This window comes from Leucoraja erinacea, chromosome 23, assembly GCF_028641065.1.
Source record: "Leucoraja erinacea ecotype New England chromosome 23, Leri_hhj_1, whole genome shotgun sequence".
NCBI classification, from domain to species: domain Eukaryota; kingdom Metazoa; phylum Chordata; class Chondrichthyes; order Rajiformes; family Rajidae; genus Leucoraja; species Leucoraja erinaceus.
In genome coordinates, this window is record NC_073399.1 from 7,444,578 (window position 1) to 7,465,307 (window position 20,730).

The window sequence follows — 20,730 nt, forward strand, 5'->3', positions numbered from 1 at the left end:
TTCCTTCTCTGGGCTACATATTTGAAGTAGACAAGGGGCTTCTGTTTCCATCAAGAGTCAAAAATGTTTTATTATCATATGTCCCGAAACAGAACAATGAAATTCTTACTTGGGATGTCGGATGATTTGAAAGCACATCTTTACGTGGTAGCTCATTGAGAATCTATATATAATAGCTAATTCATTGATTCCACCAGAAATTATATTTTTATTTGAAGACAAGAGTCTAGAGTGTTTTACTGTCATATGTCCCGATGGGACAATGAAATTCTTACTTGCTGCAGCATAACAGAATATGTGAATATGTAAACATAGTACATAACGGGGGAAGAGAAAACAAAAGTTCAATAAATAACAAATATAGTGTAATAATAATAATAATATAGTCTTTTGCAGTTCAGATCTCAGAGCTTATTCATTGTTGTGTTTAATAGCCTGATGGCAGTAGAGAGGAAGCTGTTCCTGAACCTGGACGTTACAGTTTTCAGGCTCCTGTACCTTCTTCCTGATGGCAATGGTGAAATGAGTGTGTGGCCAGGATGGTTTGGTTCCTTGATGATTTTGGTTGCCTTTTTGAGGCAGCGACAATGATAGATCCGTTTGACGGTGGGGAGGTCAAAGCCGGTGATGGACTGGGCCGTGGTCACAACTTTTTGTAATCTTTTCCGCTCCTGGACGTTCAAGTTGCCGAACCAGGCCACGATACAACCAGTCAGAATGCTCTCTACCGTGCACCTGTAGAGGTTTAGGAGAATCCTCTTCGACATGTCAAATCTTTTTCATCCAGTTTCTACAAGGGTTTTCTAGGTGAGTTCCAGTCTGAACTACTTTCCACGCCTTATTTATGTACAAAAGTTTAAGAATTTAGTCATTGCTACTTGTGAGCTTTAGTGAGTGTGTACACTTCAGGAACCAGTTCAACTTTCATAATTTGATAATTATGTTACAACCTGTTTAAATGAAAGAACCAGTAGGCCGTCTGCTGGCACGAGGAACTCTGAGCATCAAGTATTCTCCATCTCTACCATTTGATCATAAAGCACATTAATCCGAAATTTCAACTACAAATACTATCAGTGTTGAATGTGAATGGAATGTTCTTCTGCACATTAATGATAAAAAATCTAGAACAGAAACTACATGCACTCAAAGGTCACAAATTTGAAACCATTGCAATTATACAGATTACGTAATCAAAAGTGATTTTAGATGCATAAACGTTATATATCAAATAATTTTTTCATGAATCAAAAATGTGCTTCAATTGAGCAATAAGCAAATTTCATAAATAATTTCTTCTGCTGAAATCTACAATTAGGTATTGTTTGGTGAAACATAAACCAATATTAATTTGTTCCAGGTGCAGTAATTACTCTCTATCGAATAAGTAAAATCAGTGATCCAATGAAAGAAATAAGAAAGAACATGATATCAAGGAAATAGCATGAACCCAATTTCAACTTTATTGATAATTTTATTATATTACATGAGGTAGAGGTGATTATGCAATTGTTAATTCCCTCATCTAACACTACAACAACCTGAATGACAGATTTACAGGTTGGAAACTTCCACAGCAAGTTAACCTTACCTGCTTGTCAAAAATTAGGAGTGCAGTTTAGAACTGACTTACCCACAAACATGCTGGTCCAATCCATAATATGGAACTTAAATCCTGCTTTTCAATCTATTCTGGCTTTCTATTTTTCATAGAAAGTGCATTTGTGTACAGAACACTTGTTCAGACAACAGTTTCGATCATATCTTGCAGTTGTTTGCAATATTTGTAGATAGAAATTCATCCTCTGATGTGTGCTAATTGCATCCTGGGTTTTGGATATGGCACATAGCAAAAGTGAACTATCCCATAATCATGGAGTTGTATGGCACTGAAGCACTTCTTTGGTTCACCACGTCCACACTGACCTTTTTGCCCATCTACATTTATCCCACTACCAGCATTCGCACTGTACCCTAACTCTAACTTTAAGGTTATGGCCAAAGAAAAAAGTTTATCGGTCTGCTTTATGAAATCAATTAATCACTGCAGTGAACATTCACTGTAAATTTTCCCCAAGGATTACTAACTAACTAACATCCAGGTGCAGAAATCCTCGCTGATAGTTTTGTTCCTTAACTCGAGCGCATTAAAGCTACGGTGGTGCAGCGGTAGAGTTCAAATACATTTCACTGCACCTTCGGGTGCATGTGACGACTAAAATTGACTTTGACTTGTGCGGGGATCGCTGGTCAGTGTGGACTCAAGTGGGCCGAAGGACCTATTTCTAGGCTGTATCTCTAAACTAAACTAAAGCTACTTGGACCAATTCATGTCATGGCCTGGTATAGTTAGTAAGGGTTTAAACCGATCAAAAATATTTTAAAGGGTAGGAGGTCAGGCAGCATCCGTGAAGAATAAGGATTGCTGACGTTTCAATGTTCTCCACAGATGCCACCTGACCTGATTAGTTACTTTTTGTCTTTTCTTTAAGCAGTAAAGCGTATTGATTCCAAAAAAAACTGGGAAGGCGGCTCAACCGTGGCTAATGAGGGAAGTCGAGGATAGTGTTAAAGCCAAGGAAGAGGTATATAAATTGATCAGAAGAAGCAGCAAACCAGAGGACTGGGATAAATTTAGAACTCAACAGAGGAGGACAAAGGGGGTTAATTAAGAGGGGGACAAAAGAGCATGAAAGAAAGCTTGCAGGAGATATAAAAAACGACTGTAAAAGTTTCTATTTGTATGTAAAAAGGAAAAGATTAGTGAAGTCGAATGTAGTCAGAGACAAGTGAATTTATAATGGGAAACAAGGAAATGGCAGAATAATTAAATGAGTACTTTGGTTCTGACACAAACAATCTCCCGGAAATACTAGGGGACCTAGGATCTAGTGGGAGGAAGGAACTGAAGGGAATCCACATTAGTCAGAAAGGTGTGTTAGATAAGCTGTTGGAAGGCAGATAAATCCCCAGGGCCAATGGTCTGCATCCCAGAGTACTCAAGGAGGTGGCACTAGAAATCGTGGATGCATTGGTGATCATTTTCCAATATTCTCTTGACTATGGAATAGTTTCTGTGGACTGGAGGGTAGCCAATGTAACTCCACTTTTTAAGAAAGGAGGGAGAGGGAAAACAGCGAATTATAGACCAGTTAGCCTTACATCAGTAGTGGGATAGATGCCCGAGTCGATTATTAAAGATGTTATAGCAGCGCGTTTGGAAAGCAGTGACCGGATCATGACAGAAGCAAGGCAGACGCAGTATAATGTGGATAAATGTGAGGTTATCCATTTTGGTGGCAAGGAGAAGGCAGATTATTTTCTGAATGGCGTAACATTAGGAGAGTGGAACGTGCAACAAGACCTGGGTGTGCTTGTACATCAGTCACTGAAAGTAAGCATGCAGGTACAGCAGGCAATGAAGAAAGCCAATGGCATGTTAGCCTTCATTGCGAGAGGATTTGAGTTTAGGAACAAGGAGGTCCTACTACAGTTGTACAGGGCTCTGGTGAGACCGCACCTGGAGTATTGTGTGCAATTTTGGTCTCCTAATTTGAGGAAGGACATTATTGCTATTGAGCGAGTGCAGCGTAGGTTCACCAAGTCAATTCCCAGGATGGCGGGACTGACGTATGATGAAAGAACGGATCGACTGGGCTTATATTCACTGGAATTTAGAAGGATGAGAGGGAATCTTTTAGATTGTCGTGGGGGGAGAAAACTGGAAGAGAGGTGAGGCAAGACAAAGCATGGCAAGTGATAGGTGGATACAAGTGATGGGATGCATTGCCAATTAAAAAACTCCCCTCACCTGTATCCAGACTTTGTCTTAACCCCTTCTCTCCTCCAGTTTTCTTCCCTCACCCCCCCACATCTCCAGTTCTTTGTATCTCTGTACTTGTATACAGGCCGCTGACTATTAGAAGAACAAATCGTAGGATAATCTCTATTATGTTGAATGTTGATGTGCGGTGTGTGTTGTGCGATTGTGCAGTGTGTCTGTGAAATGCGTGTGCTGGTTGATTGTGCAGTATGCGTGCTGCTTATGTTTGTTGATTGTGTCACTTTTTAAACAGCTACTGTAATGCGCCCTTTTAAATTGCCCCTCGGGGACGAATAAAGTGCTTTGAATTGAATTGAATTATGAGTGTTTGATAACAGGAATAAGGAAATCTTAGTGCAATTGTACCTGACTGGTGAGACTGCTCTGTTTTCAGTTTTGGTTTCCTTACTTAAGGAAGGATGTAGCTATAAATCAAGGGAATGCATGGAAGATTTACTAGACTGGTTCCAGGGAATATGGATTTGCTGTATGAGGAGAGATAGAGTTTAAAGAATGAAAAGAGATTTCAACAAAACATTTGAAAAGGTATATCAGACTAGATTCAGAGAGGATGCTTTCCCTGATTATGTCTAGGACCAAGGGACGGTTAAAAAATAAGGGTTTTCTTTGGCCTGAGGAGGAAATATTTCTTCATCAGAGGGCAGAAAATCATTGTAACTTGCTATTCCAGATGGCCGCTGAGGTTCCGTTGTGTTCATTCAGTACAGAGATTGTAAGATTTCTGGAGATTAAGGGAAGCAAGGGATTTTGGCAGTGCTGAGAAATGGCACTGAGATAGATCAGCCATGATCTTGATGAATGTTGGAGCAGGCTTAGGTTCGGATGGTATTAATAGATTCCATCATTTTTCTAACTGAAGCCTCGCTGCATCTTCTTCATGACCCCCATTACCACCCAGCTTTGTATCACAACAGACTGAATGTATTCCAATGGTCATCTACTTCACTATTATGGCCATTGTTAATAATACATTAAAGTACGGCGTTTACAGCAAAGCAACCACGAGTTTACAGTGAAGACCACTATAACTGCCTATCATCAGAAAGAAGTTACAGGTTTATTTCATTATTTCACGTTCAAAATGAAGTTTTGGCTACAGTGGCAGGGAAACTGGCTACAGTGGCAGGGAAACTGGCTACAGTGGCAGGGAAACTGGCTACAGTGGCAAAAAAGGGAAACTGGCTACAGTGGCTACAGTGGAAGGGAAACTGGCTACAGTGGTGGGGAAACTGGCTACAGTGGTGGGGAAACTGGCTACAGTGGTGGGGAAACTGGCTACAGGGAAACTGGCTACAGTGGCGGGGAAACTGGCTACAGTGACAGGGAAAGTGCACCTGAAAATACAGCGATAATATCTAAGTTTGTTTGTTTATCCCATTCCTTTGTCCACTATCTTAAGCAGTGTTGCACGACATAATAGTCTGTTCAAATAACAGCAAACAAATGTTGTATGTTTTATGTAATTATCTCTCAGAGCAAGTGCAGGATCATCTGTTACAGGCTCCAGCGACACAGAGGTGCAGCAAACAATCTCAGTCCATTAGGAGAATTTCACACTTGTTCAGAAGAAAAATTCAGCTTTCTTTTAATTCCATTGTATTCACACATTGACAACTTAGATACTCTTTCACGAGGGGACGTCAGGACGGACAAATAATCTAATTTTCAGTGACTGCATGCTCTTTCATCTTAAAGCATTTGTTGAACTCGGCAGTGTTTAATTATTAAATCCTAAGCATCGCAGTGGAATCTGTCTGCTTTTGATGGCTCCTGAATTCAGGCCTGCTGACAGGAAATGTTTAATCCATTGCTTATTTTAAGTAAGATATGACAAGTGCTGCATGCTAATTTTTCTTCCAGTGCTATGCTCTTCAAATGATGCCACAAAGTTTCCATTTACCAGTCTCTGGTCTAATCAACTTCAACTTTTCAAAATGTCCAGTAAAAAGAAATCAAAAGTCATGATTTGATCATTCAAACCAACAAAATAATTTAAACTACGTATAAATTATACAGTTTTACTGCTCCGTGCCAGATCTAACAAAAGTGATCACACAGTGCGCCTTAATTGATTTATGAAAGGGCAAAAATTGTTTTACAAAGCAAGTGACTGCAGTGATTTCATCATAAAGTCATCATGTCAGCTGAGGAAAGATTTCATTTAAACACTACACTTTTATGAGTTACAAAAATGTTCTGTGTCAGGGGCACTAGACTTCAGTTGTAAAATATGCAGAGGTGAGCAGTGGAAATGTAATAGTTATGCAACGGTGCATCAGAAAGGCAAAGTATTACTGTTTTACAGCAGTTTCCAAAAACCTAATAAATATATGCAAAGCTTTAACAAATGTGTGAATCTATCTGTGCAAATTTAAACTTCCACTTCCCTCCCAATATTCCCAATTTAGGATGTACTTGTATTTACCCTCTCTTACTGATCAGTGTTTATTGTTGGCAATAAAACCACAGATGTTTTCTTCATACAAGCTGTTGTCAAATTCCTCAGCAAAAATCAAGATCTTCCCTCTTCCTACATTCATTTCTATATAAACTTCTCCCTCCAAAGCACCTTTACTGACCCAGTTATTCTATTCTTCACGCCTCCCTATTTCTACATAAATGATTCCATTACATATTGACAGAAAAGGTTTCTCCCAGTGCTCTTTGCTACATAGCTCAGCGGGTCAGGCAGCATCTCTGGAGAACGTCACCTATCCATGCTCTCTAGAGGTTATGCCTGTTCCGCTGAGTTACTCCAGCACTGCGTGTCTTTTTTTGTAAAGCAGCATCTGCATTTCCTTGTGTCTACATATTTGCTACATCTATAGGTCAGAGCATCCCATGGTTATGATATTACCATTACTTGAGGAATAGAGAAATATGGCCACATCTTCCTCTTGTCTATTTGGGAGGTGCATTTAACTGGAATTGTTCTTAAATGTTTCTTACAAAATTGTAAATCATGTTAAATACAAGGCAATACAAGTATTGTTGGCATGGATTTGTGAAGGAAATTGCTATCTGACTTGAATAGAGTTTTTGTGAAGGTAACAAAGATTTGAGAGCAAATTTTATCTCATCTACCTGGATGTTAGCAACATCTATGATTAAGTCCCACATGGCAAACTGGTTGAAAGAGAAAAGCACAAAGAATCAGAGGAAAAGTAGTATGTTGGATTAAAAAACACACTGGCTGAGTGGTATGAAACAGTCAAAATGGCAGTAATTGACAGGTATTCCAATGACTGGAAGGCTGTTTGCAATTGAGCTTTGCCGTGCTCATTTGTAGTTCCCTTTGTTATCAATAATTTACATTTGAATGTAGGACCAATGATTAAGAAGTTAGTGGAAGATACAACTGATGATTCAATGATAATAAGAAAAGAAGCTGTACTCTACAGAAAGATGTACTGTAATTCAACTTGTCAGGTGAACAGAAAAATTGTAATGGAACATATCCAAACAAATGTGAGGTAATGGATTTAAGGAGGCCAAGCAAGACACAGGAATGCATGGTAAGTATAAGGGAATAGTGGGACCTTGGAGTGCATGTTCACTGATCCTTGAAGTAGGGAGTTAAACAAGATCATAGACCCACGACGCAGAAACAGGCCCCTTGGCCTACCATTATCAAACAGTATCAGGTCAGGCAGTATCTCTGGAGAACATGGATGGGCAATATTTTGGGTCAGGACCCTTCTTCAGACAGATTGTAGCAGGGTTGAGAAAGCTGGAAGAAAGCGTCTCAACCAAATGTTTTGAGAGTACCCATACTCCTCGGGCAACGGGTATCGTTTTCTATCTCTCTATGACTGACGTGGTCAGATTGTAATCCCAAACCTGGGATTTATAACGTCACATTGTACAAGAAAGAACCGCATTTACTCATTTTACCGCAGTGCCAATGTCAAATATCAATGAGCTTTGTAATGTTGATATGTTCAACCAAGACGTTTGAAAACTTTATAAAGTAGCAAGTTGTGACTATATAGTGCATATATATATATATATATATATATATATACACAAAATATATATACACTGTATATACACATATGCAGCACTTTGATTAATGAAAAGTTAATAGTTCAGTCAAAGTACAAAACACAGGATACTTACAGTGGCTTTTGTCTGAGCAGCATATTCTATCTCCATTTTATTGAGTCGTGCATTGGTATCATTGAGTAATTCCTGAATATTCTCTGTGTGTTTCTTCTGCAGCTGAAATTTCTCTTGCTCCAGTTCTGCCACAACACTGTGTAACTACATTTAAATAATAAAAGATATATTTTTTTACATTTGTTCCCTGGACGGTTAGTCTCTGAAAGTGGACATTAGGTGAATCTGGCGTTATATTCAGCAGCAAATCCAAGGAGCTTTTGTTTTGTCAAGGTCCCCAACAACATTTGACAGATAAACTAACCTTTAATCACCCGAGGACAGACGTGACCACACGGACATAGAAACATAGACAATAGGTGCAGGAGTAGAGGCCATTCGGCCCTTCGAGCCTGCACCACCATTCAATATGATCATGGCTGATCATCCAACTCAGTATCCTGTACCTGCCTTCTCTCCATACCCCCTGATCCCTTTAGCCACAAGGGTCACATCTAACTCCCTCTTAAATATAGCCAATGAACTGGCCTCAACTACCTTCTGTGGCAGAGAGTTCCAGAGAGATCTCAACATGTCAAAGACATGCCAACAACATAATAAAGCGATTATGTTACAAGTGATGAGTGTTTTAATCCCAGTGGCGGGTGCAGGTGAATGTCCAAGTTCACCTGCACCCCATGAATATCTTCACTGAGTTATCAATGTTGCACTAGCATCTCCATCAGCAATTTCAATGCAAACAACACTTTAAATACTATAATGCCTCCTTCACAAGTATTACATTGTTCCAAACCTGAAGGAAGCTGTGTAAGTGTATGTAAGTAAGGTTTAGAAAGACCCATGTGATGCGTGTAGTAATACATTTTCCTTCTTCTTCTAGTTGATGGGTAGAAATTCTGGAAATTCTTCCAAAATGTTTTGGATCACAAGGGAAAATGTTTGCAAGGTACTACCTGTCCACATTTAGGGCAATGAGTCTCAGCAAACATGAAAATGATGAGACAAGTCACAGTAGGTAAAGAAATATCTCTTTTTTTTTAATGACATACTCTCCCCCACTCAATATTAGGTTATTCAATAGCCTGTAGACCATATGCTATCCTCAGCCAAGTGCCACGTACCCATCAATTGAGGTCTTACAGTCTCAACACCTACGACTTAAAATTTTCATCACAGGATATCCCAAATAATCCGGTGGGATGAAGTAGTTTTATAGACATGATTAGATAAAGCACAGTTAACATTTCTCTTAATGTTTAGATATATCAAATAAGAACTCACCAGATATCCTAAACACCGTAAAACCAAATGTGGTTAAAAATGACCATGACCTCCAACTTGTTACTTGCTTTTCACACCATCAATGTCCCTTGTCTCTCATCCATCCACTAACCACACTCCACATCCCACAATCCCCACTTCCCACCACGGAAACAGGAACTCCATCTATATAGTGTCACAATATTTTTAAAAAATGACATAATTTAAATAATGCATTTAGAACAATGCATATAAAACAAATCCACGTATTCAGATAGACACAAAATGCTGGAGTAACTCGGTGGGACAGGCAGCATCTCTGGAGAGAAGGAATGGGTGACGTTTCGGGTCGTGACCCTTCGTCAGACATATTCAGATGTTTCAAGTACCTTACCTTTCTCTCCCAATCATTTTTTAAACTGTCAGCACTCTGCCCAGCCATCTTCTTCAACTCGGCAATCTGCTTCTCCTTACATTCTCGTATAACCTGTGATTCTCGAACCAAGGTCTGCACTGTCAAAATAGAAGAATAAGTAGATACAAGGACATGCAGATGTCTGGATCTTTCTTCAGACTGATCTCACTTTCTCTAAGTTAAAGATGGAGCCATTGGCATTCACATGGACCGCAGCTATTCATTTATTTATTTATTTATTTAATTCTTTATTTCAAACAGAATAAAAGAATAAAAAGCAAGTGTGAAACAGCATACAAAAAACAAAACAAGAATATTTATAAAGTGTCATAAACAATATCTATAAATAAATGAAATTGTATGTGTCCGAAAAGAAGCAGGAAGAACCCAAAGCTTATTAATTCCCATCCTTATTCAACTGCTTATAATTATCTTATACAAATTTATCAGCTAGATCTACACCATGTGTACACCAGCAGCTATATGTGCACCAAATTATTTACATTTATACACTAAACAAATATTTACAAAGCCATACAAACAAAGAGAGAAAAAAAGAAAAATGCTTGCCTTTTTGTGGTTACTTTGAACAGTTCTTGTTCCAGGCGTACACTAATACCACCCCCCAACACTTTCTCCGCTACATCAACGTTTGCATCTGTGTTAGGTTGGTTTCATTAACTTCACCATTAACTTCTTGCCCTGAAATTCACCAGCCTTTTCTTGACCTATGCTTATAGTGTCTGTGCTGCTCCTCCCTCGTTCCTGTTGCTATGATATTACAGTACCACCTGGAAAAACCTTCTCAAGGCAACTAGGTATTGCTTCTTACCTCGGGTCCAGTCCTACTACTGTTTATAACTCAGTTCCAAAAACAGTTGGGGAAAAGATTCAGGAGAAACATATTGGCAATAAAAACTGTTGGTACACTATATGTAGCTAGCACCCATCACTCTCTGTGTAAATAACTTGACCTGTACAGTTAGCACCCAAGATCAAGATCTAACCCGGATCACTGGCACCATAAGGCAGCAACTCTACCACTGCACCACCCAATAACTATACATAAATTGTTGTATAGTTTAGTCTAGAACTTGGCTTCCAATATGTCAGGTTCAGGTGCACAAAAATATTTATAATTTGAGTTTGGTTTGAGTTCAGATGGGCTGTTGCCAGGATAGGTTCAGGTCAGGTTATTAATTTCAAAGCCAAGATGACCCCTTGCTATAACCTTTGCAATGTTTACCTCTCTTTTCCAGCATTTTATTCATTTCCTCTGCTTCCTTTTGCTTGTTCCTATAAAGTGTCTTCAGCTCGTCAATCTCGTTATTTTTCCGGTCAAGAATCTGGAAGAAGACAAAAAAAATATACAACCTGAAGATCCAGCAGAACTCAGTTTGAAAAGGATTTTCCAACTCCAATATAAGGTGTATGGACGATATGGCAGAGATGGATTTCTGGTGCTTGATAAGGAGATGGAATAGAGCAAATAGGAAAAACAGAAGAGAGTACAAAACCAGTAGGTGTAGATGTAAAATAATTTGTAGAACAATTTGGGGGGAAATTAGTGGAATTTGTTTTTGGGTGGTAAAGCCTGGATTTCACCAGCTGGAAGCAGCATGGAGTCAGAAACACTCATCATATTTAATTGATACCTGCATATATGTAGCTGCAGAGTTATAACTTGCAGGGAAATGGTTCTAATGCTGGAAGGTGGGGTCATATTTGTGTGGCTCCTTCAGAACAGGCATAGGCACGACAGTTCAAACAGCCTACTTCTGTGCCATAGATCTTCTATAATTCTATAGACACAAAAGCTGAAGGAACTCAGTGGGACAGGCAGTCTCTAATCAGCAACTACTGACCAAAATCTGCAACTATATCTTTAAAGGCAATTGTTTCTATTCCGCAATTTTTTTCAATACTTACATAGACAGTTTTGATGTAAAGTGCTAATTTCTTTCCATCACAATTTCATGGTATGATGTTAGGCAGTAAATGTACAAAAGTATTTTAATAACATGCAAGGCAAATGGTTTGCTGGATAATTTGAGAACAATAACGGAGATGTACGGTATTGTTCCAATTACCGGTGAAGCTGTGCTGGCAAATTGGGTCGGGAGAAGAAAAAAAAACGACGAGGAGGAGCCAGAGGGCTGAGGGAGAGGAGGGGAGGAGACAGCAAGGGCTACTGGAAATTGGAGAAGTCAATGTTCATACCGTTGGGGTGCAGTCTGCGCAAGCGGTATATGAGGTGCTGCTCCTCCAATTTCAGGTGGTGCTCATTCTGGCCATGGAGCTTATGTACTAAATAGTGGTTAGGCTTCAATGCAAAAAACCCAAGATCTTAAGTAAGAGATGGTTAATAAGAAAATGAAAAGATAATGTATTAAAAATGTCATTTCCCAGAGATTGGGAAGACTGTGGAACTCTTGACCATAGCAGTGGTTGGAACAAATAATATCAATAAATATAAGGAGAGGCTAAATACCCACAAAAGGAAAAAGAGGGTTGAACAAATAATATTAGACAAGGAATGCAGATGAAGGCTCAGGTGCAGCATACATAACAGCATAGGTGAGTTATGTTTAAGAAGGAACCGCAGATGCTGGAAAAATCGAAGGTAGATAAAAATGCTGGAGAAACTCAGTGGGTGAGGCAGCTTCCATGGAGCAAAGGAATAGGTGACGTTTCAGGTCGAGACCCTTCTTCAGACAAGTTAAGCCGGTTTAATCAGGAGGGTTGTTTGTCTTCCCTTTAATGTAATTTGTCTAATATACAAACATTTCCTCTTGCTTTCTGTGTCTGACTAACCAGGTGGAGTGCCACTTCAGCATTAAATTACAAATTAAATTAATCACCAAAGGGTAACCATTTAGTACATTGAATTTCTGGCAGATCTCTGAATGAGCTGCCCATTTAAATCACCATCTTTTCAAAAATATGGCTGTAATTTACACCTGCACAAAAACTGAACGTTGATCTGTATTTTGACATTTAAGTTACCCAAGCAGCCAAAGAGATCTATTCTGGTTGTCAGTTTACTGCAGGGCACAGAACGTGAGGCTTGTGTGAAAAGGTGGTTGGTAGGCCAAGGTGTCACTCCACTTGGGAGAAAGGCCATGATAAACAATACCTTGCAGGAATTGTTTGAATAACAAACTGCAACAATGGCGTTCCATAGGTCAAATGAAGAAAGTGCAGCAAGATGGGGGTGAGAACACAATTCCCTGTGCTGCATTATTTCTCCAGAGAAACTTGGAATGCTCCTCCATTGTTCAGAGAGCAAATGCAGTACTAGTCACGACTTTACTGACAAAAAGTGCTTTGTCGGTCGTATAAGCACAAGGAGTAGGGAAGAGCTGCAGAGTGGAACACCCTAACTGCGGAGGCATCGATTCACAATATTTAAGAATTATCTAGACAGGACTTGAATCGCCGAAACATAAGAAGCTATGGGCCAAATACCGGGAAAATGGGATGGGTGTAGACGTGTACTTTATGGTTAGCATGGACATTGTGGGCCAAAGGACGTGTTTCTCCGCCTGATGACTATGACTCCAAATCAAAAGTTACAAGAGTCAAGAGCGTTTAATTGTCATAAGTACAGTAATCAAAACTGTATTCTTCCTTGCAGCAGCATAACAGGTCGTGTGGACACAGTACTCATAGAAAACACAAAAAAGAGAGAGAGAGAGAGAGAGAGAGAGAGAGAGAGAGAGAGAGAGAGAGAGAGAGAGAGAGAGAGAAAACAGGTATTAGAGCAAATCCAACAAACATTCCTTGTTCTGTGACTAGTAACGGCTGTATCCTTCAAGCTGATGAAATTTGATTCTTTAATGAACATGGCAACAATGATTTTATGTTTAGAGTCACAGAGTCATACAGTGTGGAAACAGGCCCAACTCGTCCACACTGGCCAACAATGTCCCAGCTACACTCGTCCCACTTGCCTTCGCTTGGTCCATATCCCTCCAAACCTGTCCTATCCATGTACCTGTCTAACTGTTTCTTAAACGGTGGAATAGTCCCATCCTCAACTACCTCCTCTGGTAGCTTGTTCCATACACCCTGCACCCTTTGTGTGAAAAGTCACCCCTCGGATTCCTATTAAATCCTTTCCCCTTCACCTTGAACCTATGTCCTCTGGTCCTCGATTCCCCTACTCTGGGCAAAAGACTGTGCATGTACCTGATCTATTCCTCTCACGATTTTGTATTCCTCTATAAGATCTCCCCTCATCCTCCTGCGCTCCATGGAATGGAGTCCTGAACAATATCACCTGTGTTTTATTAATTGTACACTAAAGCCTCCTAAAACAATTAATTCCAGTTCATTTCATCTTTCATGTTAGCTGGAGTAACGATTGTGACAATCAACCAATCCCACTTTGATTGCAACAAAAAGTTGTCTGAAAAACAAAAGATGGCAGTTGTTGGTGATCCAATTAAAGAATGTGGGCTTTTTAAACTTGACAAAATTGCCCGAGCAGTGTGTAGGGTGGGCTTAACATCCAATGCCACTGCATGGAATCAACCAACATTGACAACGTCTCTTTTTAAATGAGGCATATTTTTATTTGACTTGACCTGCAAAATACAGCAGCATGAAATGTAGAAATATTGCTGTCAGAAATAAAGCATTGAAATTCTATGTTCAAAGTTGCATTGTGTTGTGTATTTGGTACACCATCTGAAATAAGTCCAAAAGGAAACTATTCAAGCTGAAGGAAGAAACTTTGTCATGTGACCTCTCAAGATGAAACATTTGGGTGCCAAGTAAAGTCCTTTCTCACCACACTATAATAAGGATGTGAAAGGCTTGGAGAGGGTGAAGAAGAAATTCCTGGATGTTGCCTGGATTGCAAAGTATTGGCTATAAAGAGAGATTGGACAAAGCTGGGAATATTAGAGGCCGGAGAGCAACCCGTTAGAAATACAGCAACACCTCGTTATACGGGACCATGGGGGGGAGTGGTGACCGGTAATGCCAATTATCTCCTATAACCGAGTAAGTGATTATCATTGTATGAAGTAGAAATGAAGATCTGCAGATGCTGGTTAATATGCAAAAGGACACAAAGTGCTGGGCTCAGTAGGTCAGGCAGCATCGCTGGCGAACGTGATAAGTTTCGGGTCGGGATCATTCTGACTGATTCAGTCTGCTGAGTTTCTCCAGCACTCTGTGTCGTTTCACTGTTAAACTAGGTGCTGATGTCGCTGGTCTGCACCAGCGAGCCCTTCTTCAGCGCTGTTCCCCGGTGCAGTTGAATGACGAAATCCATCATACTCTCCTCTCCCCACTACATAGTGAGATGCTGAAATGCATTCTTTCTCAACACCCCACAATGGGAGGCTTTAAACACACTTACGTTACCTTTTGTACATCAGTGTCATGCTTTTGTTGCAGTTTCAACTTCTCCTCGTGGAATTTTGTTTCCAGCATCTTTGTCTTCATCTCAGTCTAGTTTCATTAAAAAAATTAAACAAGTAGGGTTACTCCTTCCACTAAATGAAATTCCATTCTGTATGAAATGGAAAGAATGTGTAAAATGACCTGTGGGAATATCGTAATATATCCCATTATTTTCAATACAAAAGCTGCTCTTGAAACATTATGCTCTAAATGATGCAATTATACTTTGATATTAAATTCTGAAACCATTTCACTATTTTTACATTTTGGTAATTGAACAAAATATTAAAAATAATTTATCATATTAAAAATGGACACATTATACCTGCCATTTAGACCATTAATTTGACAATCTGCAATTACCTTATAATATGCTGTTAAACTTGTTTGCAGTGCCATTCAATCGTCTGTAATTTAGTTATTCAGGGAAACATGTAACTGCAGCCACAACATTGCACAAAATAACGTGTAAAAGAAATGAAGTATGTAGGGCTATCTGTGGTCTGGCAAGAACACAGATTAAATATAATGATGTAATAAAGATTAAATATTTTATAAGGGCTACAAACATGGTGATTTGCTTGTCATATCACCCCATTATTGGAGTGGAAGGACTTGACTACTTCAAGCCCCATCATCTGATCTCAGCCACACTAGGAAGCACCGGATGGAGATCAGATGAACAGCAACAACAAAATCACCCTTTTGTCATTGAAGGAACTCCGAATGTGTTTTTTTTAGTAAAATTAATGGGATGTGGAGAACATTGGCAGATAAAATGTTATCCCTCATTGTTTGCTTAACTTAATGGCTTGCCGGACAAATTTAGGGATAGGTTAACAATCGACCACATTGATGATTTTGCCATCATGCAGGTAAAGATGGCTGAAGGATTCTAAATATGTTTTTCTCCTCGTCGCGCAAAACCATTTGTCTCACAAAGTCCATATTGGCTTCTAGCAGAGCAATCCATCAGTATTAATATTACTCTGTGGCCCGGCAACCAGGTCAACATTACCAAGTAGAAACAAGGAACTGCAGATACTGGTCAATACACAAAAGGACACAAAGTGATGGCGTAAGAGAGACTTCTCGACCCAAAACTTCACCTATCCATATTCTCCAGAGGTACTTCCTGACTTGCATCCCCATGTCTCCATGTCAGTGCATCACACGGACCAGACTCCCCACCAATGACCATCTACATTTCATACTGCCTTGGTAAAGCAGCTAACACAATCAAAGACTTGTCCCACCCCTCTCATTCTTTCTTCTCCCTGCTCCCGATGAGTAAATGGTACAGAAGCTTGAAAGTGCGCACCACCAGACTCAGGAACAACTTGTTCCCCTCCGAATGGTCTTTCCACAAGATAGGGTAATGTCCGATTCACCACTACCCCATTGGACTTTGTCTATGGAACTGTTGTGAAACATGCTGGGAACTATATTCTGCACTCTATATTTCCTCTTTCTTGTACCTATTGTACTTGAGTCTGACCTGATTGTATTTCTGTATAGTATTATCTGATTTAATTGAATTGCATGTAGAACATAGCTTTTCACTGTACCTCGGTACACATGAGAGTAACAAACCAAAACCTCAATATTCCAATAGCCTGGATACCAATCCAGTAACTTAATCACTGTACCTCAATAGAATTGAGAAGATATGATTACAGAAGTTACGATTATTCTCCTCACATAGGCGGAGAGTAGATAAGGAAGAGTGTCGCAGGTGGCAGTAGCTCTATAACCAAAGGTCACAGATTGAAGGTGAAAGACAAAGGGATGGGTGGGGAGGGAGAAGATAGCTCTACACATTGAATAATGATGCCCTGGAGAGCATTGCTTGAATGATTGTGGAAGCAGATTTACTAGTAACTTTCCAAAGGGAACTAGATATACACTTCAAAGAGAAAAACAAAGCAGAATTATGGAGTAAGTAGCAAGTGGGGCAATTTGGACAGCTTTTACGAAGAGTCAACTATAGACCAAAATACCTCTTTCTGAAAGATTGAATCACTTGATGATGAAGGGATTCAAAAGCTTTTTTGGTTATTGCCCATGAATAATTTGCCCTCTAACTTTTCGTCCTTCATGTGCTGGGGTTCGTGTTGATTGAGCAAATATAATATAGATAAATGTGAGGTTATCCACTTTGGCGGCAAAAACAAGGGGGCAGATTATTATCTCAATGGCGATAGGTTAGTTAAGGGGGAGGTGCAGCACGACCTGGGCGTCCTTGTACACCGGTCACTGAAAGTTGGCGTGCAGGTACAGCAGGCAGTGAAGAAAGCTAATGGAATGTTGGCCTTCATGAGAAGAGGATTTCAGTATAGGAATAAAGAGGTTCTTCTGCAGTTGTATAGGGCTCTGGTGAGACCACATCTAGATTATTGTGTGCAGTTTTGGTCTCCTAATTTGAGGAAGGACATCCTTGTGATTGAGGGAGTGCAGCGTAGGTTCACGAGATTGATCCCTGGGATGGCGGGACTGTCATATGAGGAAAGATTGAAAAGATTAGGCTTGTATTCACTGGAGTTTAGAAGGATGAGGGGGATCTTATAGAAACATATAAAATTATAAAAGGACTGGACAAGCTAGATGCAGGAAAAATGTTCGCAATGTCAGGCGAGTCCAGAACCAGGGGCCGCAGTCTTAGAATAAAGGGGTAATTTAAGACTGAGGTGAGAAAAAACGTTTTCATCCAGGAGTTGTGAATTTATGGAATTCCCTGCCACAGAGGGCAGTGGAGGCCAAGTCACTGGATGGATTTAAGAGAGATAGAGCTCTAGCGGCTAGTGGAGTCAAGGGATATGGGGAGAAGGCAGGCATAGGTTATTGATAGGGGACGATATGCCATGATCACAATGAATGGCGGTGCTGGCTCGAACGGCCGAATGGCCTCCTCCTAAACCTATTTTCTATGTTTCTAAAACAATGCAACAATTGGGCAGCCCCAGTTCTGGTATGCTGCGCACTATTGTGTACCAAGGGCTAAGAAGTTATTCTACTAAGAGGTGGCAATTCACCCTACCGACCATACTGAGGGCAGCCGACCTGGAAAAAAAGCATTAATAATGCTTCTGCTGCAGCCTTGCTTTCCTGGGTATTATTCATCTCATGTGGCAATCATGCCCCTGGCCTATTCCACCACAAACTCAGTATGATAAATTTCTCTTTTTCCTCTGGCAAAAACTGATTTGATCAGTTTGATTTATTACTCTTTAGCTGATGTTTTGCCAATTTAATTTTCTAGCTTGCTGCAAATATATTAACTGCAAGCAACTTATGGCAGCTGAATTTTTGTTATGTTTTGCTTTTCCCGTTCTTAATGTTATCATTGATACCGATTTCAGTTATACCTGCCTTGCACGTATTTACTTGAAAAAAAATTATGATCTATTTGATCTGTTTAATTTCCTACTATATAAACACAACTTTTATGCATATGGGTTCCTCGTTATCTGATGCCTAAGGCTCCATCTGCTTTGAACTCACGATCATGGCTGTTAGCTTGTCTACTCTTATCTGATCACCTGTGGGCCAGAGGCGACATCTCAGAAAGTGATTACACCTCAGGTTTGTAAAGTCAAAATGTTTGTGCCAGAGTGACTACAAAGGCTCAGTGAAACATAAACAAGTAAAGGGGGAAATGTTTATCACAGAATCCCACATTTACATAATCAAATATATTCAGTCAAGAAGATAATCTGACTAGTTCAGATTATGAATGCTAATCAGAGTGTGATCGATGCCATTCTGGGGTGTGGGGGATTTCTCACCCCAAAATAAAAGAGGCAGTTAGGAGGATTCCACTTTGTAAGACTCCAGGCTTGCTAATATAAACAACGCTATACCAGCAAAGAACAAGATTAAAACCCACCTGTCTGACCTGCCCCCTGGAAAGGAATGCAGTGAAGACAGAAAAGGCAAGGCTTTGGCTGTGCGATCTGAAAAGTGGGTTTGGCAGAAAAGCACAAACCAGCCTGCAAGAAACTTAAATCAATGAATAAGCATTCAAAAGATACAACTCTGGTCACTGTCTACGAAAGCTATCACAAATTATGCCAAATTTTGTTTGTGGCTCTTGTACATCAACGATGCACAATTAAACAACCTGTGTTAACATTTTATAGTGGGACTTTCCAATGCAGTTATCTTTCAGAATGAAGCAACTGGCACACTCAAAATATTTTCTTGAAAACTAATAGATGACATATGACCTTCAATAATACCCCAAATATCATTGAGGAAACTTTTGAAAAAGTTCACTATTACTTGATTGTTTGCTTACCAAATTTTCTTGGGCATGTTCATCTTTAGAACTCATTAGCCTATGCAAAAAAACAAAGTGCTGGAGGAACTTAGTGGGTCAGGCGGCATCTGCGGTGGTGTCTGAATTAAACTCCATTTGGTATTTCTAGGTCCATTTACCCAGCTGATCAAGATCCCGCTGTAATTCTTTAATAATCTGCATCACTGTCTACGATACCACTTATTTTAGTATCATCTGCAAACTTACTTTATACATCCTGATCCAAATCATTGCTATAGATGCCTGACAATGGGCCCAAACTGACATAAAATGAGGTGAGAGTAGCTGTTGGGGGAGTCCAGAAACAGGGGCCACAGTTTAAGAATAAGGAGTAAGCCATTTAGAACGGAGACGAGGAAGCACCTTTTTTCACAGAGAGTGGTGAATCTGTGGAATTCTCTGCCTCAGAGGGCGGTGGAGGCACGTTCTCTGGATGCTTTCAAGAGAGAGCTAGATAGGGCTCTTAAAAATAGCGGAGTCAGGGGATATGGGGAGAAGGCAGGAACGGGGTACTGATTCGGAATGATCAGCCATGATTACATTGAAGGCTGGCTGGCTCGAAGGGCCGAATGGCCTACTCCTGCACCTATTGTCAGTGTCCTGGGCCCAGCCAATTTCAGCTGTTTCTCTTTTATTTTCCTTGCATCATATGATCAGAACTAGGGATGTTCATTGATGATCGTATAACATTTAATTCTACGTACAGCTCCTTGGATGATGGTATAATCCATGGACTAAAGCAACAAGATTGAATTAAATTGAAGGTTGCAGCATGGAAACAGGCCCTTCAGACCACCGAGTCCATGCTGACCTTCAATTACCCGTTCTCACTAGTTCTGTTATCAGATTTTCGCATCCACTCCCTACACACTTATAGCAATTTTACAGAGGCCAATGAACCTATGAATGGTTGGGATGTGGGAGGAAACTGGAGCACCCAGAGGAAACTGACATGGTCACAGGAAGAATGTGCAAACCCCACACAGACAGCTCCCGAGGTCTGGATCAAAACCGGATCTTTGGTGCTGTGAGGCAGTAGCTCTACCAGCTGTGCAACTGTGCCACACAAAGTTCTTGAGAATGTGCTGTGGGCTGGAAAGTAACCATTATTGCCAAACAATTTCTCTAACAAGTGAGCATCTTACAAACTACTCTTGATAGTTTGATGGTGAATGGCATTACCACTGCCTAATCCTTACTTCACCATTAACACAAGGGCATCAGAACGAAACAGAAACATACTCAGAACCGCCACATCAAATAAAATGGCTACAAGAACAGGTTTGAATCTGTGGCATCTTATGTGGCATCTCCTTGTACCCCAAAGTCTTTACATCATTTTCAAGGTCCAAGCTAGAA

At 40.1% G+C, this 20,730-nt stretch overlaps 1 protein-coding gene across 3 annotated transcripts in view; it reads right to left on the reverse strand.

The window, feature by feature from the left end:
• Positions 1–20,730, reverse strand: part of cep112 (centrosomal protein 112) — a 286,047-nt gene that overhangs the window by 175,032 nt on the left and 90,285 nt on the right. For all 3 annotated transcript variants that reach the window (XM_055653750.1, XM_055653748.1, XM_055653749.1), the window contains 4 exons: positions 15,015–15,101; positions 10,885–10,984; positions 9,618–9,736; positions 7,964–8,107 (listed from right to left, as the gene is read on the reverse strand). In XM_055653750.1, coding sequence (XP_055509725.1) covers positions 7,964–8,107; positions 9,618–9,736; positions 10,885–10,984; positions 15,015–15,101 — 450 coding nt within the window. The remainder of the gene's footprint in view (positions 1–7,963; positions 8,108–9,617; positions 9,737–10,884; positions 10,985–15,014; positions 15,102–20,730) is intronic.